The sequence below is a fragment of the Neopelma chrysocephalum genome, unplaced genomic scaffold (assembly GCF_003984885.1).
Source record: "Neopelma chrysocephalum unplaced genomic scaffold, ASM398488v2 Primary Assembly neopelma1_100, whole genome shotgun sequence".
In the NCBI taxonomy this organism is placed as follows: Eukaryota; Metazoa; Chordata; class Aves; order Passeriformes; family Pipridae; genus Neopelma; species Neopelma chrysocephalum.
Window position 1 is genome coordinate 3,487,826 of NW_020897763.1, and position 22,946 is coordinate 3,510,771.

The 22,946-nt window shown below is 57.0% G+C and overlaps 1 protein-coding gene across 1 annotated transcript in view; it reads right to left on the reverse strand.

Annotated features, from left to right (window-relative positions):
* Positions 1–22,804, reverse strand: part of FOXP4 (forkhead box P4) — a 54,720-nt gene extending 31,916 nt beyond the window's left edge. The window contains exons 1-2 of the mRNA XM_027695049.1: positions 22,704–22,804; positions 2,812–3,013 (exon numbers count right to left, since the gene is read on the reverse strand). Coding sequence (XP_027550850.1) covers positions 2,812–2,997 — 186 coding nt within the window. The 5' untranslated portion in view covers positions 2,998–3,013; positions 22,704–22,804. The remainder of the gene's footprint in view (positions 1–2,811; positions 3,014–22,703) is intronic.
* Between the last annotated feature and the right edge of the window lie 142 nt (positions 22,805–22,946).

Here is a 22,946-nt window from a genome sequence, read left to right on the forward strand (position 1 = left end):
TACTTTTTGCACAATAAAATAACACCAAACAACGCTAGAGCAGCTGGATTTTCCAGATGGCTCCTTTTCCAAGGGCTGCAAGTTGGAAGAAGCTCCCGTTCGGTGCCGGACTCGGGGATTTTCCCCATGGTCCTCCCAGGACATCCTTGCACGAGCACCTCCAGGCTTTTCACCCCTGCACCCCAAAGCTGCAATGACCCCCAAGCCCCAGGCTCTCTGCACACCATGGATTTAAACTCCAGCTCCAGGATAAGAGTTGGAAACCTGGGGTTTTTTCCAGGAATTCAAGGAAACCCTGGAGAACCCCAAATCGTGGGAGAGCAGCACCAGTTGCCTGTGCAAAGCCCACCCCTGGGTCTTCATCACTCCCAATACCCAAACCAGAGGATCCCCCCTCCTGCTCCCACCCCAGGGATGTGACTCCCCCATCACCCCGCTGCCCCCGTTTCCTGCCCAGCCTTCCTCCCCCGGGAATTCCGGGGGGGCCTGGCATGGCAGGAGGGGCCAGTGGGGCCCTCTGGAGCCCGGCAGTGCCGGAGGTCCCACCACGTTCCCACAGCAACGGCGGGGGGGGGTCCTGGGCCCTCCCCTGCCCCCGGCCGACCTCTCCCCTCCACCAACCCCGGCACAAAGCGGGCGGGAGCCATTCAGGCTTTTCAGCCCAATCCCACCATTGAAATCCAGGGATTTACCCAAGCGACAGCCCCCAGGCTGGGGGAGAGCCAGGCAGGGGAGGGGGATGCTCCTTCCCCACCCCATCCCACTCTCCCTTCGGACCTGCCCCTCTTCCTCTCCCGCTCTCCCTTCAGACGCTCCGGACCACGGGATGCTCTGCAGTCACATGGATTGGGAAGGACGAGGATGGAGATGGAACACTGTGCTCCACGGGGGAGCAGAGCTGGAACCGAGCTGGGAGCCCCTGTCTCAGCAAACCAGGCTGGTGCTGCCACACACCCATGGTTTCTTGCTCTGGGGACATCCCAGAAGCCACAAAACAGCCTCGGGGGTCCCTGAGCACCCAATGACACCCCCTCTCCCCCTCAAGATCCCACCTCCAGCACCCTCAGAGAAGAGCCTGAACCCACAAAGTCCCTGCAAAGAGCTGTCTGGGGTCACCCTTTGAAGGGGGTGAAAGCAGAGGTGCTTTAAACCCCCTGGAAAAGGCCCAAACTGGACCAAAACGGGGGCAGAGCACGAGCCCCCGGGAGCTGCATCGCCCAAACAAATCCCCCCCCCTCCAGGCTTCCGAAGGTTTCTTGGGCATTTCATAAAGTTCAGTAAGAATAAGGATTGAGTGCCGACATTCTGGGAGCTGGGATGGATTTGGGAATAGCCCAGTGGTCCGAGAACCCGGGGAGAACGCTGGGATGCTCCCGAGGATGGTGCAAAGCCTCCATAAAGCACCTAATTGCCCAAAACTCCCGATATGGGGACATTTATTCCTGACCCCAGCTGGTGCTCAGCCTGCTCCCTGAAGCAGGAAGATTGATAGTCCCGGGGATGGGTCCTCCCCCTTCCCCAGGCGCTGGCACTGCAGATGCCACTTGGTTTTGGAAGTTTACCAAACCCTCTGCCTTAATAATTCCATGTGCCAGCAAGCTTCCCTGGGGGTGACCACACCAGGAACCCGACAGAAGAAATGCAAAAGGGTGAAATGAAACATCAGGGCAGGAAGGGATTCACCAGGAGAGCCCGAGGAGCATCCACAGGGACGAGCCGACAGCGCAGCGCTCTGCTTCGGAAAAGCCTTTTTTTTATGCTGATTTTCTGGAGGAGATACCCCTGTTTCACACCCACGATTTGCATCATTTTGGCTGTGTGGGATCACGGGTCTCCCTGTTCCAAACCCCCCCCTGGGCTCCGGGTGCCGCGCGGTGAAATTCGGGGAGGGGAAATTCGGGGAGGGGAAATTCGGGGAGGGGAGGGCGGGCGGCTCCTCGGCGGGCACTGGCAGGAGCATTACACGCATGATTACCCCTCGGATCCGGGGAACAGGGGCTTAACTGCGTGCGAAACGGCTGTTATCCAGGTAATGGATTTACAGCACTCACTACTAAAGTATCAGACACAGCAATTTTTTACAGCTTTCACGCTGGAATTTATGGCTCAGGGAGGCGATCTCCGTACGAGGCAGGGATCATTGCCTTATTTAGTAGCCGAGCAGGAAAATTTATGTTTTTGCCAAAGTTTGTTTTGAAAGGTAACCTGCAGGCACGGCACCCCCCCTCCCCGTGGCTGCCTGAGGGGACGTGTGTGCCAGGGGCTCCCCGAGGGGCACACACGTGTGCCCGGGGACAGAGCTGCTGCACACACATGGCACGGTCACACGTGTTCCCAGCCACATGTGTGAGGTTAATTCTCCAGCTGAAGGCACCAGGAGCCCCAGGGAATGGGGGACCAGCTCCACTCACCCACCTGGACAACCAAATACAGCCTTGGAGAACACCTGCTCTTGTGCTACAGCCAAAGGCTTTGGCCTCACATTCCTCCTCTTCCTCACCGCTTTCCCAGACCAATGGGGGACGGAGCAGGCAGGATCTCCCCCCTCAGAACAGAGCCATCTCTGGGGCACCAGAAACCCCATGGACAGAAGGGCTCCATCTCCCCAGGGATGTGCACCCCAAGGACAGGCACCTGCTTTTTGGGGCAGCATCCACACCCCGGTCCCAACAGGGACGACCAAGCCTGGTGGAACCCAGGGGACGAGGAGGGGTAAAACCAAGCGTTGCCCCCAAACCACACCCTGGAAAGACCCAGTTCTGCGCTGCCCTGTGTAAGGTTGGAGAGAAGGAACAGGGGTGTCCGTCCTACCTGCTGCTGCTGGAAGTGCAGGAGCTCCACGGGGCTCATCTCTCCGTTGGCCTCTCCGGCGGCTCCGTCGCGCCCGCCGCCCCCCGCGCCGCCCCCGCCGCCATCGGGCTGCTGGCTCAGGCTGCTCACCCCGTTCTGGGCTGAGGGGGTGGAACGTATCGTCTCCGAGGCAGATTCAACCATCATGACTCGCTAGCAGGACCTGAGGAGGAGGAGGAGGAGGAGGAAGGGAGAGCAGAGGTTGAGAAGGGAGTGCGGGATCCCTGGCTGGCGTCCCCGTTCCGCCCGCCCTGCCCCTGATCCCAGTGACACCCTGCAGGGGTGGGATGGCAAACCCCGTCCAGTTTTAGCTGCGTTCAGTTTATCCCAAAAAATAAAACGTGCAGCAGCACGAGGCGCCACAGACACTCTGTCGGCCCTGCACATCCCTGGGCAAGGCAAGTGCAACACGTTCCTCAGGAAAACCCACGATTCCAGCTTTCTCTGAGCCTGATGCAAGACATAAAGCCCCAGGAATCCGGGTATTTTCACTGAATCCCAAAATATTTCACTTTGAGATGCTGGAGACAGCACAGCTGGAGTCCCAGCGAGGCTGCACACAGAGTGCGAGGAGCCTGTGCCACAGATCTCACTGTGAAAATCCCAGCAAAGTTGAAACACTTCCTCAAAGTGCTTCAGCTCCCAGCAAACCAGCACTTCCCAGCAGCAAAAACCACCTGGCAGGAAAAACCAGCCGGCAGAAGGTTTTTTTGCTGGCAGGCCGAGGAAGCCCAAAGTTTCAGCAGAGCTGGGACGCGGCAACGAGAACACGGCGACACATCAGCTGGAAAACCCTCCCTTCCTCCCAGCCTTTGCTCAGTTGGCTGGGATTAGTGGGCAGGTTGTTGGCTGTGAACCTGAGGGTCCCCTTTTCTGGGAGAAACTCCTGGATCTGGGCTGGCACTGGAGGAAACAGAACCACCGCATCCAACATCAATTCCTGCCACTCCAACAGAACCCCTGGGGCCACATCCAGCCCTGACACACACACAGAGTGATCAGGGGCAAAGGAACCCCCCCAGAGTGAGGGTCTCTCCCTCCTTCCAGCACACTTTCCTCTGTGGAAAAGCAGAGGACAGTTCTATCCCATTCCATCCGTCTCCATCCCCACCGGCGCAGGATCAGTCTCACCCAGCGCCGCTCGCAGAGTTTGAAACGAGAGGGGAATAAAGAGGACAGGGAGAAGCAACACTGCCTCTCCCTTTTTTTTCTCCCCCTCTTTTTTTCCCCATTTCCTCCCCCCCCCCCCCCAAAAGCCGGAGAGACAAACCACGAACAACATAATTGCTGAAATGTGGCGTGTAATAATCGCTATTCAGGGCTGATCATTCATATTAAACAGGGTGCAGCGAGCTGCTCATTTGCATGTTTGAGATTATATGCATTTCAAAAGTCATTTCCGCAGGGTATATGACTGACATTAATTCCCATGGGGAGCTGCTGGTTCCCTCCCACTGTCCCGGTGCTCCCGAATCCACACAGGGTGACACACCAGGAGCTGCGGGACAGTTCAAGGTTAACGGGATTACTGGGATTTGGGTTTGGTTGAAGCACAGCAGAAGGAATGAGAGCATGGCACGGTTGGAGCAGCTTCCCAAGGTTCAAGAAAGGATGAGGTGTTCACAGGATGCTGCATTAGGAGTAAAAATCTAGAAGGAAGAAAACACTTTTTGCCTTATAAACTACATTTGTTCCTTCCCCCGTTTCAATTTCAAACAAATGCCTGCAGAAATATTAAATTATTGCTGTTCCTATTCCCATTTTCCTTCTGAAATCCACTGCCTGCTCCGTGTTTTGACCAGGCACCACAGGGAGTGCCGGGCTCTGCCCATGTCCAGCAGTCACACGGCATCACCGCAGCCAGAAACTCGTCGGGATTCAAACAGGGATTTGACTTTTATACGGAGAACAAGAATATCCAGAGTTACAACAGGAAGTATTAAAAAAGGAAAAAAAAAAAAAAAAAAGGTTTTGGAAAGGATATAAAACTTTCCTGGCTTCGGGCATAAACTGAAGCTTAACTATTGGGAATTAGGAGGAAATCTCTTCTGGTGGAGGAGCTGTGGGCTCGTTCCGGCGGCCCCGGCCCTGCCAGAGGCGGGAATGCTGGAGCAGATTCCCGCAGGCCGGGTGATTCCCGGAGCCGGGGACACCGGGCCAGTTGGGTTCCCTCTCCAAGTCTAGTAAAACTCGACTTCCCGTTCACAAACCCTACGGGATGCTGGAGCGTCTGGGATCCCAACGCTGCAAGGGAAGTCATAAAAGAAAGTCATAATAATAATAATAATGAAAATATTTCCATTCCTATAAAAGTTTTACAAAACCTTAAAGAAAAAAAAAAAAACGAAGCCAGTGTCTGCAACGTTATAAAGAGGATTTAAATTAGGAACGAGCACTTTTCCAGCCAGGACTGATCCGGGATGACTGAGGCTACACCGGGAAGAGCGAAACTCGGCCTCGCGAGCGGCTGCGATGCCGAGCACACGTGCACCCCTGCACACAGCCAGGGGGGATCCACAGCATCCCAGCTCCTGCTTCTCATCTACTGCACTTCAAACACAGCCAGGATTTCAGGGATTCTCCATACGCTGGTATCCGGAGGGTCTAATCAGGATCAGACCTTCCCCCAGGCAGAAAGGCAGGGACCGTGTCCACACAGTCAGCAGGAAGATGCAACACCCGGATAAAGTGGGAAAGGGTGGGTTTAGTTAAAAGGGGAGGGAGGGAGGAGCCCCCTCCAATGGCAACAGCAACAGAAGCTGCGCCAGTGGATCGTTAATTACCATTAATTACCATTTCAGACTCCAAATCTCCTCGCTGAACCACCGCTCTGCCTTTTTTTTTCCCCTTTTACTCAACCACGCACCTTCCGTAGGACAAAGAAAAGGAAACGGAGATTACAAACGGAGCAACGAATCCCCCTGCCTTCAGCGGGACCATATGGCAACGAGGGTGTTTTAATTACCCTTGCTTTTAATTAACAATTGCTTCGTCTGAGCAGTAACATTTCCTTGACATCCCCTGACTCGCCGCGAACCTGCGCGGTGCACGCGCCACGCCGAGTCATCAATCCCGCTTTATTGACATCCATCCCTCCCGCAAACAGGCACGATCCCGGGGTTTTCCAATTAACACCTCCACACTCTCTAATTAGCGCAATTAACAGGCTGATGGATGCCCGGAGCTTCCCTGCGAGGGAGGGGGGCGGATCAGCCGCCGGGATGTTGGACACGGCTCCCGCCGCATGCGAGCGACACGCGTGTGCCACGCTCCCCGTGGGAGCACCACGTGTGTGCCACGCCACGGAGCCTGGCACCGCCACGGAGCCTGGCACTCCCATGGAGCCCTCTGGAGCACTGGGAGAAAGGGAAGGATGGACACAGAGGCAAGAGAGAGACGACGGACTCGGAACAAACGCTTGCACCAAAGGATGTGGGATCTTCAGGAGCAGGAAGAGCAGATGGAGCATTTACAGTGATTTCTCCCCAAAAGCTCCCCAGGAATTTTGGGGTGTCCAGACCCACCCGAAGCGATGCCACTTCTCCACCTGATTCTGCTCCACGGACACGAAAATTAAATGGCACCTCTTGGCCCCTGGGACCCGCACGAACAGGTACAGCCCCACCACGAGCTCCTCAGAAGCAATTGCCTCAACACCTATTTTAGCAGCTTTCCCTATTTTTAATTATCCTCAATACCACGATCCTCAGGGGCTCTGTAACTTTGGGCTGCCCTTCACGGGCTGCCAGAGGAACCAGTGCCACGTATGGCCCCAGTGCCACAGGCACCTCCTCCCCTCTGCCCCTGTCCTCGAGTCCCTGTCTCCAAATCCCTGTCCCCAACCACCGGGGGTGCCCCTCGGCCTCAGTTTCCCCAGATCCAAACTCAAAGAGCTCAAAACCGTCACCCAGGGAGGGATGAGGAAGAACGGTGGGAAACACCAGTGGGAAAATGCTCCCACATCTCCACGAGCTCAGCGAGGCCCCAGTGATGAACCAGCACAGGACAGCAGAGGTGACACCACACACTGACACACAGCACAGCACTGAGACGTTCCAGAGGCCATTTCCGCCCTTCCCACCACATCCCGGCCCCAACGTGCGTTTTCCAGACCCTTCCTTCCAGCTCCAGCCTGTCCAGGACGTGGAGGGGAGCTGAGGCTGCAGGCTGAGGATCCTCCCTCCAGCAGCTGCTCCCGCAGGTACCAGCAGATGCCGGAGGTGCAACGGACCCAGCAAATCCCCCCAGAGCTCTCGGAAGTCCGTGGGATGCTCCTCTGCACAGCTGGGAGAAGAGGACTCGGGGAGGATGGATCCCAGGCACCGGATCTGCTCCGAGCTACGGAAAGTTGAGCAGCCTGCCCGTCCTGCTCCGGCACCGCCGGCTTTAGGAAGCGGCTGCTAATCTTGAAAGGCTTCGGCTGGAAGAGAAGCAGCAGCCGGGATTGCTCCGAGAGTGGCTTTTTACCCTTTAATTAACACATAAACACATGGAAATGTGGAAAGGGGATTAAAATAAAAGTCTGGGGGAGCTGAGACGAATCTAGAGCATTACTGTAAATTAGAAGATATTTAAGGAACCAGGGACTGGCTAAGCCCAGGCACTGCTTTAATGGGATCTCACCTCTGGGCACTTTCATCTCCCACTTTCATCTTGCTCCCAGCAACTTCTTCAGGAAGAGCCAGCCTTCAGCGCTCACCTTCACCCCCCTGGCTCTCCTCACCTGTCTGGTGCCATCACACCCTGGCCACGCTCACGGGATCAGGCAGCAGAGAGCATCTGCTGCTCCACAGAAACCAAGCAAGAACGACCCCAGTGAGGTTCCTCTCCCCAGGAAGGGGGATCAGATCAGCTGGAAGCACGAGCACTTCCAGCAGGGAAGCCCTGGGACTGTGCTTGTGAGCGGGACATGGCACTGCCCCACCTGCCTCTCCAAACCACGGCACTCTCGGAGCATCCTTTGCTCTCCAGAGCTCACACCAGACACCCCGACCACAGCCAACCCCACGGGACATCCCAGTGCCCATCCCAGCGAGCCATCCCACACAGGGCATTCCCAGGGACACCAAGGGCTGGCTGGCACCTCTCCCAAGCCCTGCCAAGCTTCAAGGAATATCAAATCCCTCCCAGAGCGGACACGGGACTGGTTGAACACAGCCAGGCTGGTGTCAGGCACCGGGGCTGCTGCTCCATCCTGGCTTCCCTGGGCACGTGCTGGCACCGGGGCCGCTGCTCCATCCTGCTCCATCCTGGCTTCCCTCGCTGTGCTCTTGAAAAGATTAAAAAAAAGAGCCCCACTCCATCTCATTAAGAAAGTAAACACAAGAGCCGTCTAAGTGTCTAATTAAGCTTCTAATTAGTCCCTGCTTGTTACTAATGCAAATTAGATTACACCGCTTAACTACAGCATGTCCACAACACCCTTGTTAATTGCGGCCTTTTGAAATTAAATTACTCCCTAATTAGCATATCAAAGCCATTGATTCGGAGCCAGGAAAGATGAGGGCAGGAGGAAGCCGAACGCCAAGTTTTGTTAATCAGGGACGTCTAATTAAATAGTGACGTGGAGCATGGGGGGCTCCCGCCTCGCTGCTCCAGAGCCACACGTGGGGGCCCAGGGGGAACCCGGGCAGGGGCAGCCCCTCGGTGGGTGCCAGTGGTCTGCACCCACCATGGATCATCTCTGCGGTGCTGGAGCATCCCGGTGGGTCAGGATGCAGGTCTGGTTCCTGTGTCCCATCAGGTCGGGATGCAGGTCTGGATCCCGTGTCCCAGTGGATGCACACTGGGAGCAAGGCCGGGCTCAAGCTCTGGGAAGCCCCTGTGGAGCTACACCAGCCACCGCAGTGCCAGATCCAGCCCTGGCACCAGGGAGGGAGCTTAAAGCAGCCCCCAATTCCTCATCTCCAAAAAAAACTTGCTTTCCCTCTGCCCAACGTGTTCCAAATGGGAATTCAAAGGCAAAACATCCCAAAATGCAGACGTGGCCCTCTGTGCCCATGGGAGCAGGGTCACCTCCCGAGAGCATCCCTAAAATCCCTGGTGACCCTCCAGGAGCAGAAGAGGCACCTCAGTGAGGACAGGAAGAGGCAATGGCCTCTCTCACCTGTAGGATCCCAGATCCAGCCCGGCACAAAACCCCTCATGGCACAGGGAATGCCCCCATGGGGGGTCCTGGCACCAAATAACCCCTTGCCCAGAGCACTGGACTGGGGGGACACGTCCCCTCACCAGCCATGAGGAGTCCAGGGATGGGACACTCCCAACTGCATCCCCATCCCAGCAGGAATCAACCAGTGTCCGGCACAGATCTGTCCTCTGGAGAAAACCAAACCACCTCTTGGCTCTCACTCAAGTTATCCCCAAACTCCCCCAAAACCTTCAATCCCAAATTCCCGACAGGACATAAATAATGGAGCCACCAGGGAAGGGTCTGAATCCAACAGAAAATTACTCCAAGGAGAGTGAAAATGAAGCAAACGCCTAATTTTTAAGTTATTTCAATAACTTCCTGAATGACCCAGTTCTTCACGTTTTATAACTTTTCCTCTTTCTCTGTTGTTTTTTTTTTTTGGTTTTTTTTTTGTTTAAAGAGGTGGGAAGGGAAAAAAAAATAAAGGGACGAAGATTGGAAAAGTTTAATAGAGGGAGAAAAAGTCTATTAAAAAAAAAAATAAGGCAGGCAGCCCGTCTCGGGGGAAGAGCTGAAATATTAAAGAAAGGAAAATCGCTTCTCCGGCTGCCGAGCCAGAGGAGGAGAATAGAGAGGCTGGAAGAGAAGGAGTCGGGCACTTTTAATTGAAAAAAAGGAGATTCAAATGAAATATCCAATATCCCCCGTTAAAGAAAGGAAGAAAGACGGACCCTGGCCGCTTTGCTACGCTGAGAAATTGCTAAAGCCCCAACTTTTCTTTCTCTCCCCCTTCCTCGGAAGTTATAGGAAAGAGGGATGAGAGAAAAGAAGGGGAAAAAAAGGGTCTTTCATACGAGAGGAACTCAAGGGAATGGGGGAGGAGGGCGGGGAGAGAGACCAAGTTTTATTCATTTATTTTATTTTATGAGACGACTAAAAATAATATATTTAAAAAAAAAAAGGCAGAGTTTTATAATGTCACAGTGTTTGGAAGCAGCAGAGGGAGCAGAGAGGGGGGAAAGCAACTAAGAACAGAAGGGCCAGCTCCAACCACCCGCCGCACGAGCCTCTCTCCCAACGAGATTCAATTAATTGATAACAAGAGGCATCAAATTAATTTTTCAAGGATGTTAGATTTTGATGAAGGAAAAAATCTCTCTGATTTTAATCGGGGCGGCGTTTAAAAGGCATAAATGAATATCCCTTTCTAATCATCTGAGGCGCCGAGGAAGCACCAAGCGGTTAACGTGAAAATTCAAATCGTTTAATTAGGGGGGGGCGAGGGGAGGTGGCCGTGGTGGGGGAAGGGGACCCGGGGTTCTCTTTTTAAAGGGCTTTATGAAGAAATTATTTTAAAAATTATTTCTTTCAAGCATCTTTGCTCTCCCCCCCCCTCCCGCCCCGAAACGCAGACGCACTTGTAAAAACCCATCTCGGAGGTTTTTCTTTTGAATAGAGACCGTTCCCCAGCACAATCTAATTAACAAAAATGATAATGAAGAGGGTGGGGAAAAAAAAAAGTCACAGGGAACAAAAAAAGCCCTCCAAACTCCCAGGGAAAAAGAAAAACATAACAGGGGATAAAGAAGGTGCAATTCCCACCATGCACAACTCATGGACAAGAGCCGCTCTGCGCTTCTACACAGGACGAGGGTTTTAGGATATGGGACAAGGTTTTCAGCACAATCACCCCCCAAATCCTATTAAAATAATTAGCAGCAGCTCCCATTGCTGGTGTGGGATGGGATGCAGATGCCACCAACGCGGCCATCATCCCAAATGAATTTTCCAGAGGTTTCTCCCCAAAAATCCCAACTCCGTCCAAGCCTCTGCCCACATGCCCAGTGCCCGGCTCACACTATTTTTTACCCCATCGGCCACAGGCGCCGTGGGGACACACAGCACTGGTTTACATCCCACCCTGCACTCCTGCTGCAGCATCCCAGCGGTGCCGGAGCCCTCAGCCCACCCGGAGCACACGGAACACTCCAGGCACCCCCAAAATCCCCTCCGTGCCCCCTGCACGCAGCCAGCCCGGATGGTCCCACACTCACAGGTGTCCCCAAGGAGGCACCCGCCTACCAGAGCCTGGGGAACCCCCGGGAGAGGAGAGATCTTCCTCTTGGATAGAGGCACGAAGGACATGGCAAGCTGAGAAAGAGGAGGGCCACGGGAAAGCATCCCAGCTTCCCTGGGAGAAGGGTGTGCGGCAGCACGAGAGCAGCACCCGGCACCCCTGGGAAGGGCGAAGGTTCCCAGCACGAGGGAGTGATGGGGGAAGATCTTACATCAAAATTAACTCCAAACTGCGGGAGCTGCCCTGGCCCCATCCCCTGGGGAGAGGCTGCAAAGGGCAAGGAAAGAGCCAGGGAGGAAGAAAATGACCTGGAGCAGGTGAGGGACACGCCGGAGCAGGACGAGGAGTGATGGCAGGGCCATCCCCAGGAGAGACCCGGCGCTGGGACTCGAGTTCCCAAGTCACACCCCAGCGAAACTTCCCAGCCGAGCCGTGTGAAGTCAGACCGGAGGTTGCTAAAAGTCTCTTCTGGCCTTTAAATAATCCAGAGGGGAGGAAAAAACAGTCACGGTGCCTACTGAGCAGGAGGGAGGAACTCAGATGCCACAAGTTTTCCCAGACTCCGTCATGTTTGTGCAGAAATTCATCCAGAAAACGCTCTGGTTAAACGCTCCCTGCTGCATGCCGATGCTTTCCACTGCGAGTCCCGTTCCTGTGCAGGAAGAGGCCTGGTTTCCATCCAGAAATTAAGCTGCTCACGAGGAGGGAGAAGAAAAAGGCAGTGCGGGGGAGAACTATCCTTGGGCATTTTCAAACTCCTGGTCTGAAGTCCTTTTTTTTTTTTCGCATCCCAATCGGAGGCACCGTGACCCGAGGCCGGCTCCGTCTCGCAGCCCTGCCAGAGCCCGTCTCTGTGCTTCCAAACAACTTCCCTGATTTTATTTCTGCACAGCTCGGCTCCTCCATGCACAGACTCAACATCTCCTGGGCTCCCCGGGCACCTGGCACCCTCTTAGAGCAAACCCAGCCCCGCAGATGAACACAGCTCCCGACAGCTCAGCTCGGAGCTGGCACAGGAATAACACCAGACATTTCTCCAGCGCTTTCTTAGAGGCTGGGAAGCAGCGTGCTCGGCAGAGGCTGTGCTGGGATCCTGCACCGGGAATGGTGCTGGGTGGCCACGGGGCCACACTGCCCACGGAGGGGAGCGGGAAGGTGAATTTAACATTTGGGGTGCTCGGGAACAGAGCAAGGCTCAGTGCAGCATCCCTCCGGCTGCGGGAAGTGTTTCCCCACACAGACCCTGGGCTGAAGTCAAAAGGTCACCAAGGGTGCCCCGTGTTCCTTCTCTCTGTCACCCGGATGAGCCACGTTCATGGGAAGGTGATCTGGTCCCATGGCATCACTCCGATATCTCCCTCGGCATTCCCAGGTCACGCCAATCCATCCACACTCCTGAGCCCTGTGCACCCCCATGGCTCAGCCCCTACCAGTCAGCACAGCAGGACACAGCATCTTCCCAAATCCAGGCAGCACATCCCTGCTTCGTCTGGGACAGGTGCTGTGCACCTCCCAAATCCATGCTCATCCCAAGAACAGCAAGGACCCAAACAAGCCCAGCTTCAGGATCCAGCCCCGGCCCCAGGAGCAGCATCCAGGTGGCTGCTGATTCTTCAGGCTCAGCAGCCATGGGAGCTGTGGGACAGACAGCACTGTGCAAACCCGGGGGGTTATTACATTAACTGTGCTCCCTCCACCCCTCCTGAAAATAACCCTCAGCCTTTAAAATGTCAGTCAATGATTCACCAATTGCTGTAACACCCCACACCTCACCCCAGCTCTTGGCTGCCCCATCCAGGGCTCCCACTGTGTCCCCTGGACAGGGCAAGACTCCCTCCTGGCCGATGGGAAGCACAGCAAGGCACAAACTGCTCTCTTTAGGGGGGAACCCAGAACCCCCCAGCCCAGGGCTCTCGCATGGGGTCACAGATGAGGGTGCCCACCTCGGGCTGGGTGGCCACAGGAAGCTTTGCCTGTGGCAGCTGCACCACAGCTCTCGGTTCCCTGCAGCACCACTCCCCCACAACCAGGTCACATCACACACAGCCCTCTCCCCTGTCCCCAGAGCACATGGCCCTGGGCAGGCAGGGAGAACTGGGATCACCAGCTGTAGGACACGGTGCCACAGGGGCTGTCACAAACCCAGGGGACATCCCTCACCCTCCCTGGACCAAAAATCATCACATCATAGTGAGGGAAGGCAACAGCATCAGGATACAGCATCAGGCAAGACACGAAGAGGACACAGTTTGGATCACCAAGTCCCCCAGGGACACAACCCACCTCCCTGCCCGAGCCACCAGTACCTGTCCACTCCGGCCCCAACACAGTCCACGGCTCCTGCCCACTGCCAGGAGCTTTCAATCACCAATTATTACTTAAAACCTCCCTCTAAAACCAGCAACTTGTGCTTGTTCCCAGAGTGATTCCCAGAGCATCTGTATCCGTAAGAGCGAGGACCAGCGGAGATCTCCACTGCGGTCAGAAAGGACCAACCCTGCCATGGAAGGAGACGCACATTCCTCCCGAGGGCAGGGGACAGGGGTCTGTCCTTCTGCACCTTTCCCAGAAGAAGGGGCACAGCCACTGTCTCCTCCTGCATCACCCCAAATCTACAGCTGGAAATTCAGCAGCACCGACGCTCCCCACGGCGGCACCCGCTGCTCCGGCACGGCAGGGACACGAGAGACCAGACAGCACCAACCCTCCCCAAAGCCAGTAACAACCCCTTCACCTGGTAAACTCCATCCCATTGCATTCCTAAATGGACCAGACTCATCATCAGGGAGTATTTCAGACCCTCCAGCTCCATAACCCAGGGGAATGGCTCCGGGTGCTCCCGCCCAGCCGCAGCCCGCGCTGCCGGCATCGGTGTGGGCACTGGGGTAACTCCTGCACGGAGCAGGGACGAGGTGGGATTTGATCCATGGACGGGGCTGCTCCAACAGCTCCAAAGTCTGACCCAGTTTTGGAGCTGCGGCTCCACTTCCAGAGAAAAAGACATTTGTTCAGGGCTTGAGCCCACCGGCATCAAGGGAAAGACTTCAAGGGATTTCGGAACAGGCCACGCTGGGTATAAATAAAAACCTGGGTTCAAAGGAGAAGTGTGAATAACCCGAACAGAGCTGTGCTGACCCCGACCTGCCACCGCAGCCAGAGGGTCCCGAGCATCCTTCAGGGCAGGCAGAGCCCAGCCCTGGGATCCATCCTGTGCAAAGGAGCTGAGCTGGACCTGCAGCCCCAGAGCTGCAGCCACGGAGCAGAGGAGCCGGGAAAACTCAGACCCAAATTTCAGCACAAATCTTCCGCCTGTCATTGCAGCACAGGAGGGATGGAACGAACACCGTGTCACACCACGGGAGCTGAGCTCGGCCAGGAATCCCTTCCCAGGGTTTCTCCGGGATGCTCGCACCCCCACCCCCCACAGGATGGATTTGGGGACATTTTCCTTAACCTGTTTCTCTCAGGAGTGCATTGCCTGGGCATCTCCCCTCCCCAACACTCACAACAAACCTAAAACTGGGGAGAGCTTCCCCAAGAACGCACAGAAGCCTCCGTAGGCTTTATCCCCATCCATCAGGGGCTCCTGTGGAAACCACGACAGCTCTGACCCCGTCAGGATCAGGTCCCATGCAGAGCCTGCCTGTTCCTTTCCTTCACCTCTGCATGGGGTGCAAGCAGCACCCTACAAACCCACCACCCCAGTGCTGGAGCTGGGCTGCAGGGATGGGAACAGACCCGACTGGAGGTGCTGGGAGGCTGAGACAAATTGGGAGCGATGGGATGCACAGCAGCACCCTCCTCCTTCTCCCCCGGCCCCAGATTTACCCCCTCAGCAGGTGACAAGGGCCCCTTTTGTTTTCCAAATGAGAAATCCTGTCGATTTTGAGGGTTTAATTTACTAAGAGTGAACATCTGTGGCAGCCTGGCTCCCCAAACCCTGCTCTGGCAGAGCTGGAGCCGAGCACAGGGCACAGCAGCAGGAGGTGGGGAGGGGGACACCATCCCCTGCCCACAAAACAAACCACATCCCACTGGCACTCTGTTGCAGAAATGCAGAACAGGGGTGGGATTGCTCCATCTGGGAAGAGACTCCACTGCAGGGAAAGCAGGTTGGGGTGCAAAGGAGAAAGCGTAAATTCTCGGGAAACAATCTCAGAGAAAGGCAAAGCTGGAGACAGCACTTTATAAACCCTCGGCTTTGCCCCCACCTGAATCCACCTTGGCAAAAATCAGGGGTTTTGCAGCTCTGCCTGGCACAGCACCTTTCCAAAATCCACATTTCCTGCCACAAAAGTTATGGGGCACTTCTCCCCACACCTTTATTTTCTCTTCTTCTTCCATTTCTTAATAGGCCCATATTTCTATTCCAGATGTGAGTCACCCCATGTTCCAGGGAATTTCCCTCCTGCTGTCAGGTCTGGCAGCATCCCAGAGGGATCAGCTGGGACACTCTGGAGGAAGGACCAACCTGCTGGGTGATGGTGACCCACTGGGAAACCCTCCTGGTGGCCCAGAGCACCTCAGCACCTCCTCCTGCCTCTCTCCCGGTGGCTGCAGGGACAGAGCCTGACAAGTGGCACCCAGAGGGGACACAACACCCCAGGTCACAGGAGAGCACTTCTCCCTCTCCAGTACTAAGTCTCTGCCCAATATTCCCACCCTGACTCTGGTCCAGTTCAGCCAAAAAACTCCTGATGCTCAACCAGAAACTCCATCTCTTCCAGGTATTTCCTGCCACAAGTTGTCCCCTCACCCTGGGCGGCTCCTCCAACACGCTCGTGACACCCCAAGACACGGCAAGACATTTCCACATGGGAATGGCCACTCTCTGCCATCCCAGCCAGGCCCTGCCTTCCCCAGGAGCTGAGGTACCCCCAAAGCCCCCCATCCCTGCAGCGTTTGGGGACAGTCCAGCAGTATCCTCCCAGCAGACCCAGGATTCCAGGGTCAAAGCAGGATCCCCCGTGCTGGAACCCCCATCCCACGGTGGCCAAACCAATGGATGCTCAATGATCCCGGCACAGGATGGGCGGCACCGACCGAGCCACGAGCCCAGTGCCAGCTCCAGGACACGAGTGAGCTGTCCCCGGGCCACGAGCACCAGCAGAAGGTCACTGGGCAAAGACATCCCCACTAACAGGCACAGCAGACACCTGGGAGGCAGGAATCCAAACCCCAGGGGCCACCAGACCAAGGGGATGCTCCTGGGATCACGGAATCCCAGCGCATCCTTCGCTCTCGAGCACAAGTCCTGGCCTTGTATTCTGCATTAAGCCACCAACCTCAAGCACTTCTCCGCTGTCCCTCTTTTCCAAGGATGAAGGCATCTTTTCCCAGTCCATGACAGCTTCTCCCAGGTGGTCCCATCCACATCTCGCTACAGGCGAACAAATAAAGGCCAGTCCCTGGCTCACAGACTCACAATAAGCAGCAAAATGAAAATCACTCACCTAAAATCTACAGCTTGTGGAACAAACCAAGGCTTGGAAAAAGCAGGTGAAAGGGTGGAGGGTTCGGGACCCGAGCTGGCAGATCCCAAGGGATCAGTGGGATGCTCAGCCAGCCCTGCCCAGGCTCCCGGGAGCTGCCTGCTGCCCTGCTGCCATTCTGTGCCTTTATCAGCCTCGGAGCAGTTAAGTCCCACTGGATAAACCCAGCTCTGCAGCAACCTGGCAAAGGTGTGTTGAAATAAGTTGTTTCATCACCACCTGCTCCGGGGGAGCGGCTCATCCCGGCCCATCCCGGCCATGGATCCATGTTTGTTTAAATGGGAGCAGCATCTCCCGGAGCCTCAGAGCTGCCAAACACCCTGCACGGCACCCAGAGCACAGACCCACCACACCGGGGCTTCCTCCTGCTCCTCCTCCTCCTCCTCCTGGGGGCTTCAGCTCCCCTGCTCCCACCAGGACCATCCCAGTACTCCCCAGCCCAGTCCGCCCAGTTCCAGCTCCCCACCAGAGCTGGTCACATGGAGAAGGTTTGCAAACAAGGCAGAACAAACAGCTTCCAAATCACCTCCAAATCAGGGCCCCACACGAGATTTTTTTCCTCCTCTACCACCTTAATTTTTTTTTCCCTCATCTTTCCACAGTTTTGCAAGTAACCTTCCATAAAATAATTTTATTACCCTAACTTTTGCCTCTGATAAACACACCCGGAGCCCCCAGCAGAGCCGGGACCGGGTGAAATTTCCTCCAGGGCAACCCTCCGCTCCCTGTTTCACTCCAAAAGCCGTGTGTTTGCTGCCAGCCTGGCTGCACGGCCCGGGAGGAGGGACAGCTTCCGCCGGAACACGCTGCCAGCGGCTGCTGCCAACTTGCCAGGGCAGGAGAGCCGGTGGGAAGCGTCACCCAGGGCTGGGGAACGCCGGCACCCGCTCGCTCCACCCCGGGGAAGACTCGGCAGCACACCCTGCAAACACAGCACTGCTTTTCCCTTAAAAAAAAATTAAAAAAAATAGGAGAAAGGATCCTGACTCCCCAGGCCGAGCGCTCCACTCCCGCCGGGCTCCTCTCCCTGGGCATCCCGGTACCGTTACAGGCAGCCCCGTGCCCACAGGGTGTAATCCCTTAATGACTTCCCTCCACTTCCCTCCAGCTCTGTCCCAGATCTAATCTCTGCTCCAGCGGCGTCTCTACCAAATAAATCACGGGATGGACGGACGGACGCCTGTCCTTGCCTCTTCCTCGCTGGCCTCCGAAGGGAGCAGCTCTCCTGCTCTGCTGCTCCTGCCTCTCCGTTCTCCCCTCTCCCCGATGCCATTCCACTTGCAAACACATTTTTGTCGCGGGCAGCCGGATCACCAGCAACATGTTTTCTCGTGGAGACTCGTCTGCGCGATGCCAAAAGCAGTTTAAATTAGGAAAAGTTTTAAAAAAAAAAACCCTGAGCAGCGTCTTGGCTGGATTTTATACAACAAACACTCGCGGGGGGGGGGGGGGGGGGGAAAAAATTAGGAAGTTTTTCCAGCTGTGCCCAGCCCCATCTTGATCTACAAGTTCTATTTGACTTTAAAAGGTGCAGCACAGTGAGCAGGGGAGGTTTTGCAAGGCGATAAAATGGGTGCGAGCCCAGGAGCCAGCACTGGCCACAGCCCTGCGGCTCGAGGGGCCAGGGGCCACCCCAAGGGTCACCAGGCAGGGATGGCCCAGCTCCTGGGGTTACTGTTGAGCCAGCAGCTACCCCTGAATATCGATCAGGTGCATCGGGAGCTCCAGGAGTGGCTCACGGAGGGTTTTTACACCTCCCGAGGCAAACACAGGGAATTCCAAGCTCTGAGTGCATTCACGATTTGATTCTCCCCCTTTTTCCTTCCCTCTCCCACTAACAGAGCTCATCCCTCCATGGGGAAGATGCCCATGGAACACCTCTCTGGGGCAGAACCGAGCCCCCCACCCCATGGAACCCCAGTGCCTGTGCTGGAGGAGCTGGAAATCAGAGAGGAAGGGACAGGAAATTTCAAGTTTCCACTTCCAGAAGTGGCAGGTGACACCAAGGCGGCCGCAGGGTCACTTCAGGAGTGGAGGATAAACCCAGAGTGGCCCCCCAGGAGGAGATGGGAGCCCCCCCTGCATCCAGGGAGACGCTGAGATGCCAGGAACAGGGAGCATCCCCTCGAGACCCCCACAAACCACCTGCCAGCCACAATGCCGGGCTCTCTCAGGCTTCAAACCCACCACGGGGAACAGGGATGGAGCGGCAAAACCACCCCAGCTCTCCCTTCTAGCAATGAGGGAATTTTCCCAAATCCTTCAGGCTCCCAGAGCCGCCTGTGCAGCGGGAACCGCGGCGCAAAGAGCCATAAATGTGTATTAATTCCGAACGCGGGGACCTCCGGGCTCTCCCGCCTTTCTCCGGAGGGAAGAATGAGCCGGTTCCCGGCCGGGGGCACCGCCTGCCCCCCACCTTGCTGCTACAAAGGCCAGCCCAGCACCGCACCTCTCCTCCTCCGGCCCCGCTCCCCCCGGCCCCGCTCCCCGCCGGACCGACAAGAAAAGAGAAAGGGAAGGGGGGAGGAAAAAATAAAATAAAAGGAGAGAAAACCCTGAAAGCCGGAGCCCGGGCCCCCCCCCCCTCCCAGCCCCACAGCGAGACACAAACATCAGCAGACTCAAAGCATCCCCCTCGCCAGCGGCGGAAAAGAAAAGCTCCCGGGCTCTCCGGGCAGCAACTTCACAACTGAGTGCACTCGCATTCCTGCCGGGTTATTAGGAGAGAAAGGCCGAGGGCCCGAGGAGATATTTTAGTGTCACTTGATTTTATACATTGCACAGATTTTTTTTTTTTCTTCCCCCTCAAACGCTCCCTGCTCTTCCCTTTCCAAAGGGGACGCAAAACCTACGGCCGCCCGGCTTCCAGGGAGGAGAGCGGGGCTGGACACGGCGTTTACAGATATTTCCAATATTATCTTTTTCCAGGGCTGAGAGTAGCCCCTTCCCCGCCTCCCCCAGCAGCAACTTTAATCCGTTTTATTTCATTTCGCTCTGTTTGCTCAGCCTTCCCCCCCCTCCGCCCGCAGACCCCCCGCCCTCCCCTCGCCTTCCCTGACCCCGCTGGGCGACACATCCCGGGCTGCTCGGGTTCAGGGGGGGCTTTTCCACGCCGATCCCGTCCTCCTGCACTTTTCCCCCCCCACCAAACCCAACTTTGTGCTGTGCGACGGGGCCGCCTTGGCTTTTAACCAGCGGAGCGATGCTCGACCCGGCTGGGAGCGGAGCCACCCCCGTCCCCACCCCGAGCACCCCAGGAAGAGGGGCTTGGGATGGGGGGGGGGACCCACAGCAACTAATAAATTAAAATTAAAAAATAAAAATGAACAGGGAGCACCTCAAACCGGGCGCTCCCGAGCGTTATTTGGGAGCAGAGGCAGCAGGAGGGCTCCAGGCTCTTCCCCACAGCCCCCAGCCCCGCTCCACAAAGGGCAGGAGAAAGGCAGGAGCCGGAGCCTCCCAGGGCTCCCAGACCTGACAAAGCTCCCAGGCTCAGCACGGGGAATTCTGTCCCTTCTCCCCCACATTTTCCCCCTTCGCAGTTTGATTTAAGCGACCTGAAGGGGGAAAAAAAATATTAATAAATAAAAAGGGGGAGAATGAGGTAATTTTTCCAAATCTGATTATTTTCTCCATCCACCCACCCCTGGAGCCTGTTAATTTTTTTATTTTTTTTATGGACTTTAAGGTGGGGTGGAAATTAAAAAAAATTAACAACACCTAATTTAGAGTTAAATCTCACAAAACCCTGAGACTCTGCTGTGTTTAATTGAGGATACAGGGAGGCATGAAAGGGAACACGTCCCCACCGACACCCGGGACCGGGTCACACCGCCCGCGCCAGACACATGTTGGGTTGATTTAACATCAAATCCCTGCTCTCCACAGAACGTATTTCTCGTGTAAATTTTTAACACACCAGAAGAAATTTGTAAAAGTAAATCCTCCTTCTGGTTTGGGTTAAAAACAACCCAACCTTTTAATACAGAAACTAATAACAATTTTATTGTCTGCCCCACAGCTTTACAATGCTCGCGGAAAAGTGAGGTCTCAATCCAATGGAAGTTGGTTTGGAGGGTGGGGAAAGGCAAATCTTGGGGTATCAACCGATGGGGAGGGAAGAGCTGCCTGAATCCAAGGAGCAATCCCGGGCAGGAATTCGGACACAAATTCCTCCAGGACTATATTAAGAGCAGCAAAGAAAAAAAATAATCCCAGCGCAAGTTTTCCAAGCGGACACTTCCCGACCACGACTCCCAGCAAAGTGGGGTTCGCAGGCGCCTGGGAATTATTCCTGCTTTCTCCTCCGCACATTTTTCATTTGTATTAAAAAGTGCACAGGAGGGAGACGGGGAGAGACTCGGCCCTTGGCTCGTTTCTGTTTTAAAAGGGGAAAGAAAAAAAAAACAGAATCACTCCCAAATGGAAAAAGAAAACCCAATTACGCTCCACTTGTTCTCTCCCATCCACACCTCCGAACGCGCCTGCCAACTCAAACCAGATCTCCTACACCAAAAGAAATATCCAGAGCCATCCGCTGCGAACGCGGCACTTCCCCAAGTGCCTTTTCTCCTTGAGAGGGGGAGAGGGGAGAGGAGACAGAGGCGCGTTTGTTTATCCCACGGACCAGGGAGAGGGAGCCGGGAAGAATAGAAAATCTGAACTTTGCCAGCGCCGGGAGAGCATCTCGAAACGACGGCGGACACCGGGGCGGGAAGGGGATGGAAGAGGCTGATCTGGGGCTCCGGGTGACCCTCCACCAGCTCTGCCACATGCTATTTGCCCGGGAATTTCTGAACTCCCAGAAGACGACGCTCCGTAATAAAAACTCCTTCCGAGCCCATTATTGTTGCCGATGCCGCGAGCAGCCGCTGCCGGCGGCGTCCCAGCCAACCCGCCCCGAGCTCCCGCGGCACCGGGCACGGTGTCCGGCTACAGGGACCCCCCAAGGCCCTGGAAAACCCCCCCAGCCTCGCTCCCTGTCCAAACAAAGACACACCGAACCCTCGCAAACTTTACAAGCGGGCGAAACGCAGGCACGGGTGAACCGCGGGGCAGCCGGCTGCCGTCACCCCCTCCGGAATCCAAACCTGCGGGGGTTTCTCGGGAATATTCTCCAGCTCCATCCGAAGCCGTGCCTTGTCCTCCTCTCCCTCACCTTGCAGTCTGGGTTACGCTTTTGGACACGGCGATGGATTTTCCCAGGGCGCTGCGGGAGCGACGGCCGGGCTGGCTGCAGGTTGTCGGGGACGGCAGCGGCTCCTTCTCCCAGGAATTGCAAAACTTGGGGCAGACTTAGGGATTTCTCTCCAAGGAGGGAATCGCACCCCCTGGCCCGAGGAGCGGCGGGTTGACGCTGAGTTAAAATGCGATGGGGCGGGGGGGGAGGGAAAAGAAGGGGGAAAAAAAACCCACCCGAGCCCTCCAGCAGCCGGAATTAAACCAAAACTGCCGGAGAGAAAGGAAAGACGGGGGGAAAATGGGAAGCACCAACAAAGGGAGCGCCGGGGCGGCCGCAGGGCAGGGGCGGCCGGGCCCCCCCGGTGCGCAGCCCCCTCGGGGGGTGCCAGACCCCCAAAGCGCCGGAGCGGAGGCGGGTCCGGATCCGGCACCGGCGGCGCGGCTCTGCCGGCGGCAGCGCAAGTTTCCCGGTGCCCGACCCCCCCCCTCGCCGAGGGGGCTGCGACTCAACCCCCCCCCTCCCCTCCGCCGGCCGCCGAAACGCCTCGGGGGCGGCGGCGACCCCCGCGCCCGCCCCGAGCCGGGGGGACCCCCACGCACCCCGGGGCGCGCCGAGCCCGGGGGACCCCCGGGACCCCCGCGGCCCCCCCCGGGGACCGCCCACAGCCCGGTGCGCACCGAGCCCCTGCCCCTCCGCGCCCCGGCCCCCCCCGGCTCGCCCAGCGCCGGCCCCGCTCCCTTTGTCCGGGCGCCGCAACAAACTTCCGAGCGCGGCGCGGCCGAGCGCGGGGACGGACCCGCCGGGCGGGCGGGACACGGGGCACGGCCGGAGCCCCCCGCACCTGCCCCGGGGTGGGTGGGGGGGGGCCCGTCCCGCGGCCCCCTCCGCGCCGGCAGCCGCGCGGGGACGCGCGGGGGGACACGCGGGGGGACACACGCGCGGACCCTCCCGCGCCCCGCTCGCACCCACCTGGTCGCGCCGAGCGCCGCGCTCCGGGGCGGGCATGAGCCGCGCTTCTCCTCCTCCTCCTCCTCCTCCTCCTCCTCTTCCCCCCCGCACCGGCACCTTCCCCAAAACTTCGACGGGGCGGGCGCGGCGCGGCCGGGGCTCAGGAGCGGCGCGGCATGTCGGGGGGCTCCGGTGCGGCGCGGGGGCCGGTGCTGCGGAGCGGGGCCGTGCGGGGGGACGCGGGCGGCGGGGCCGTGGCCGCGC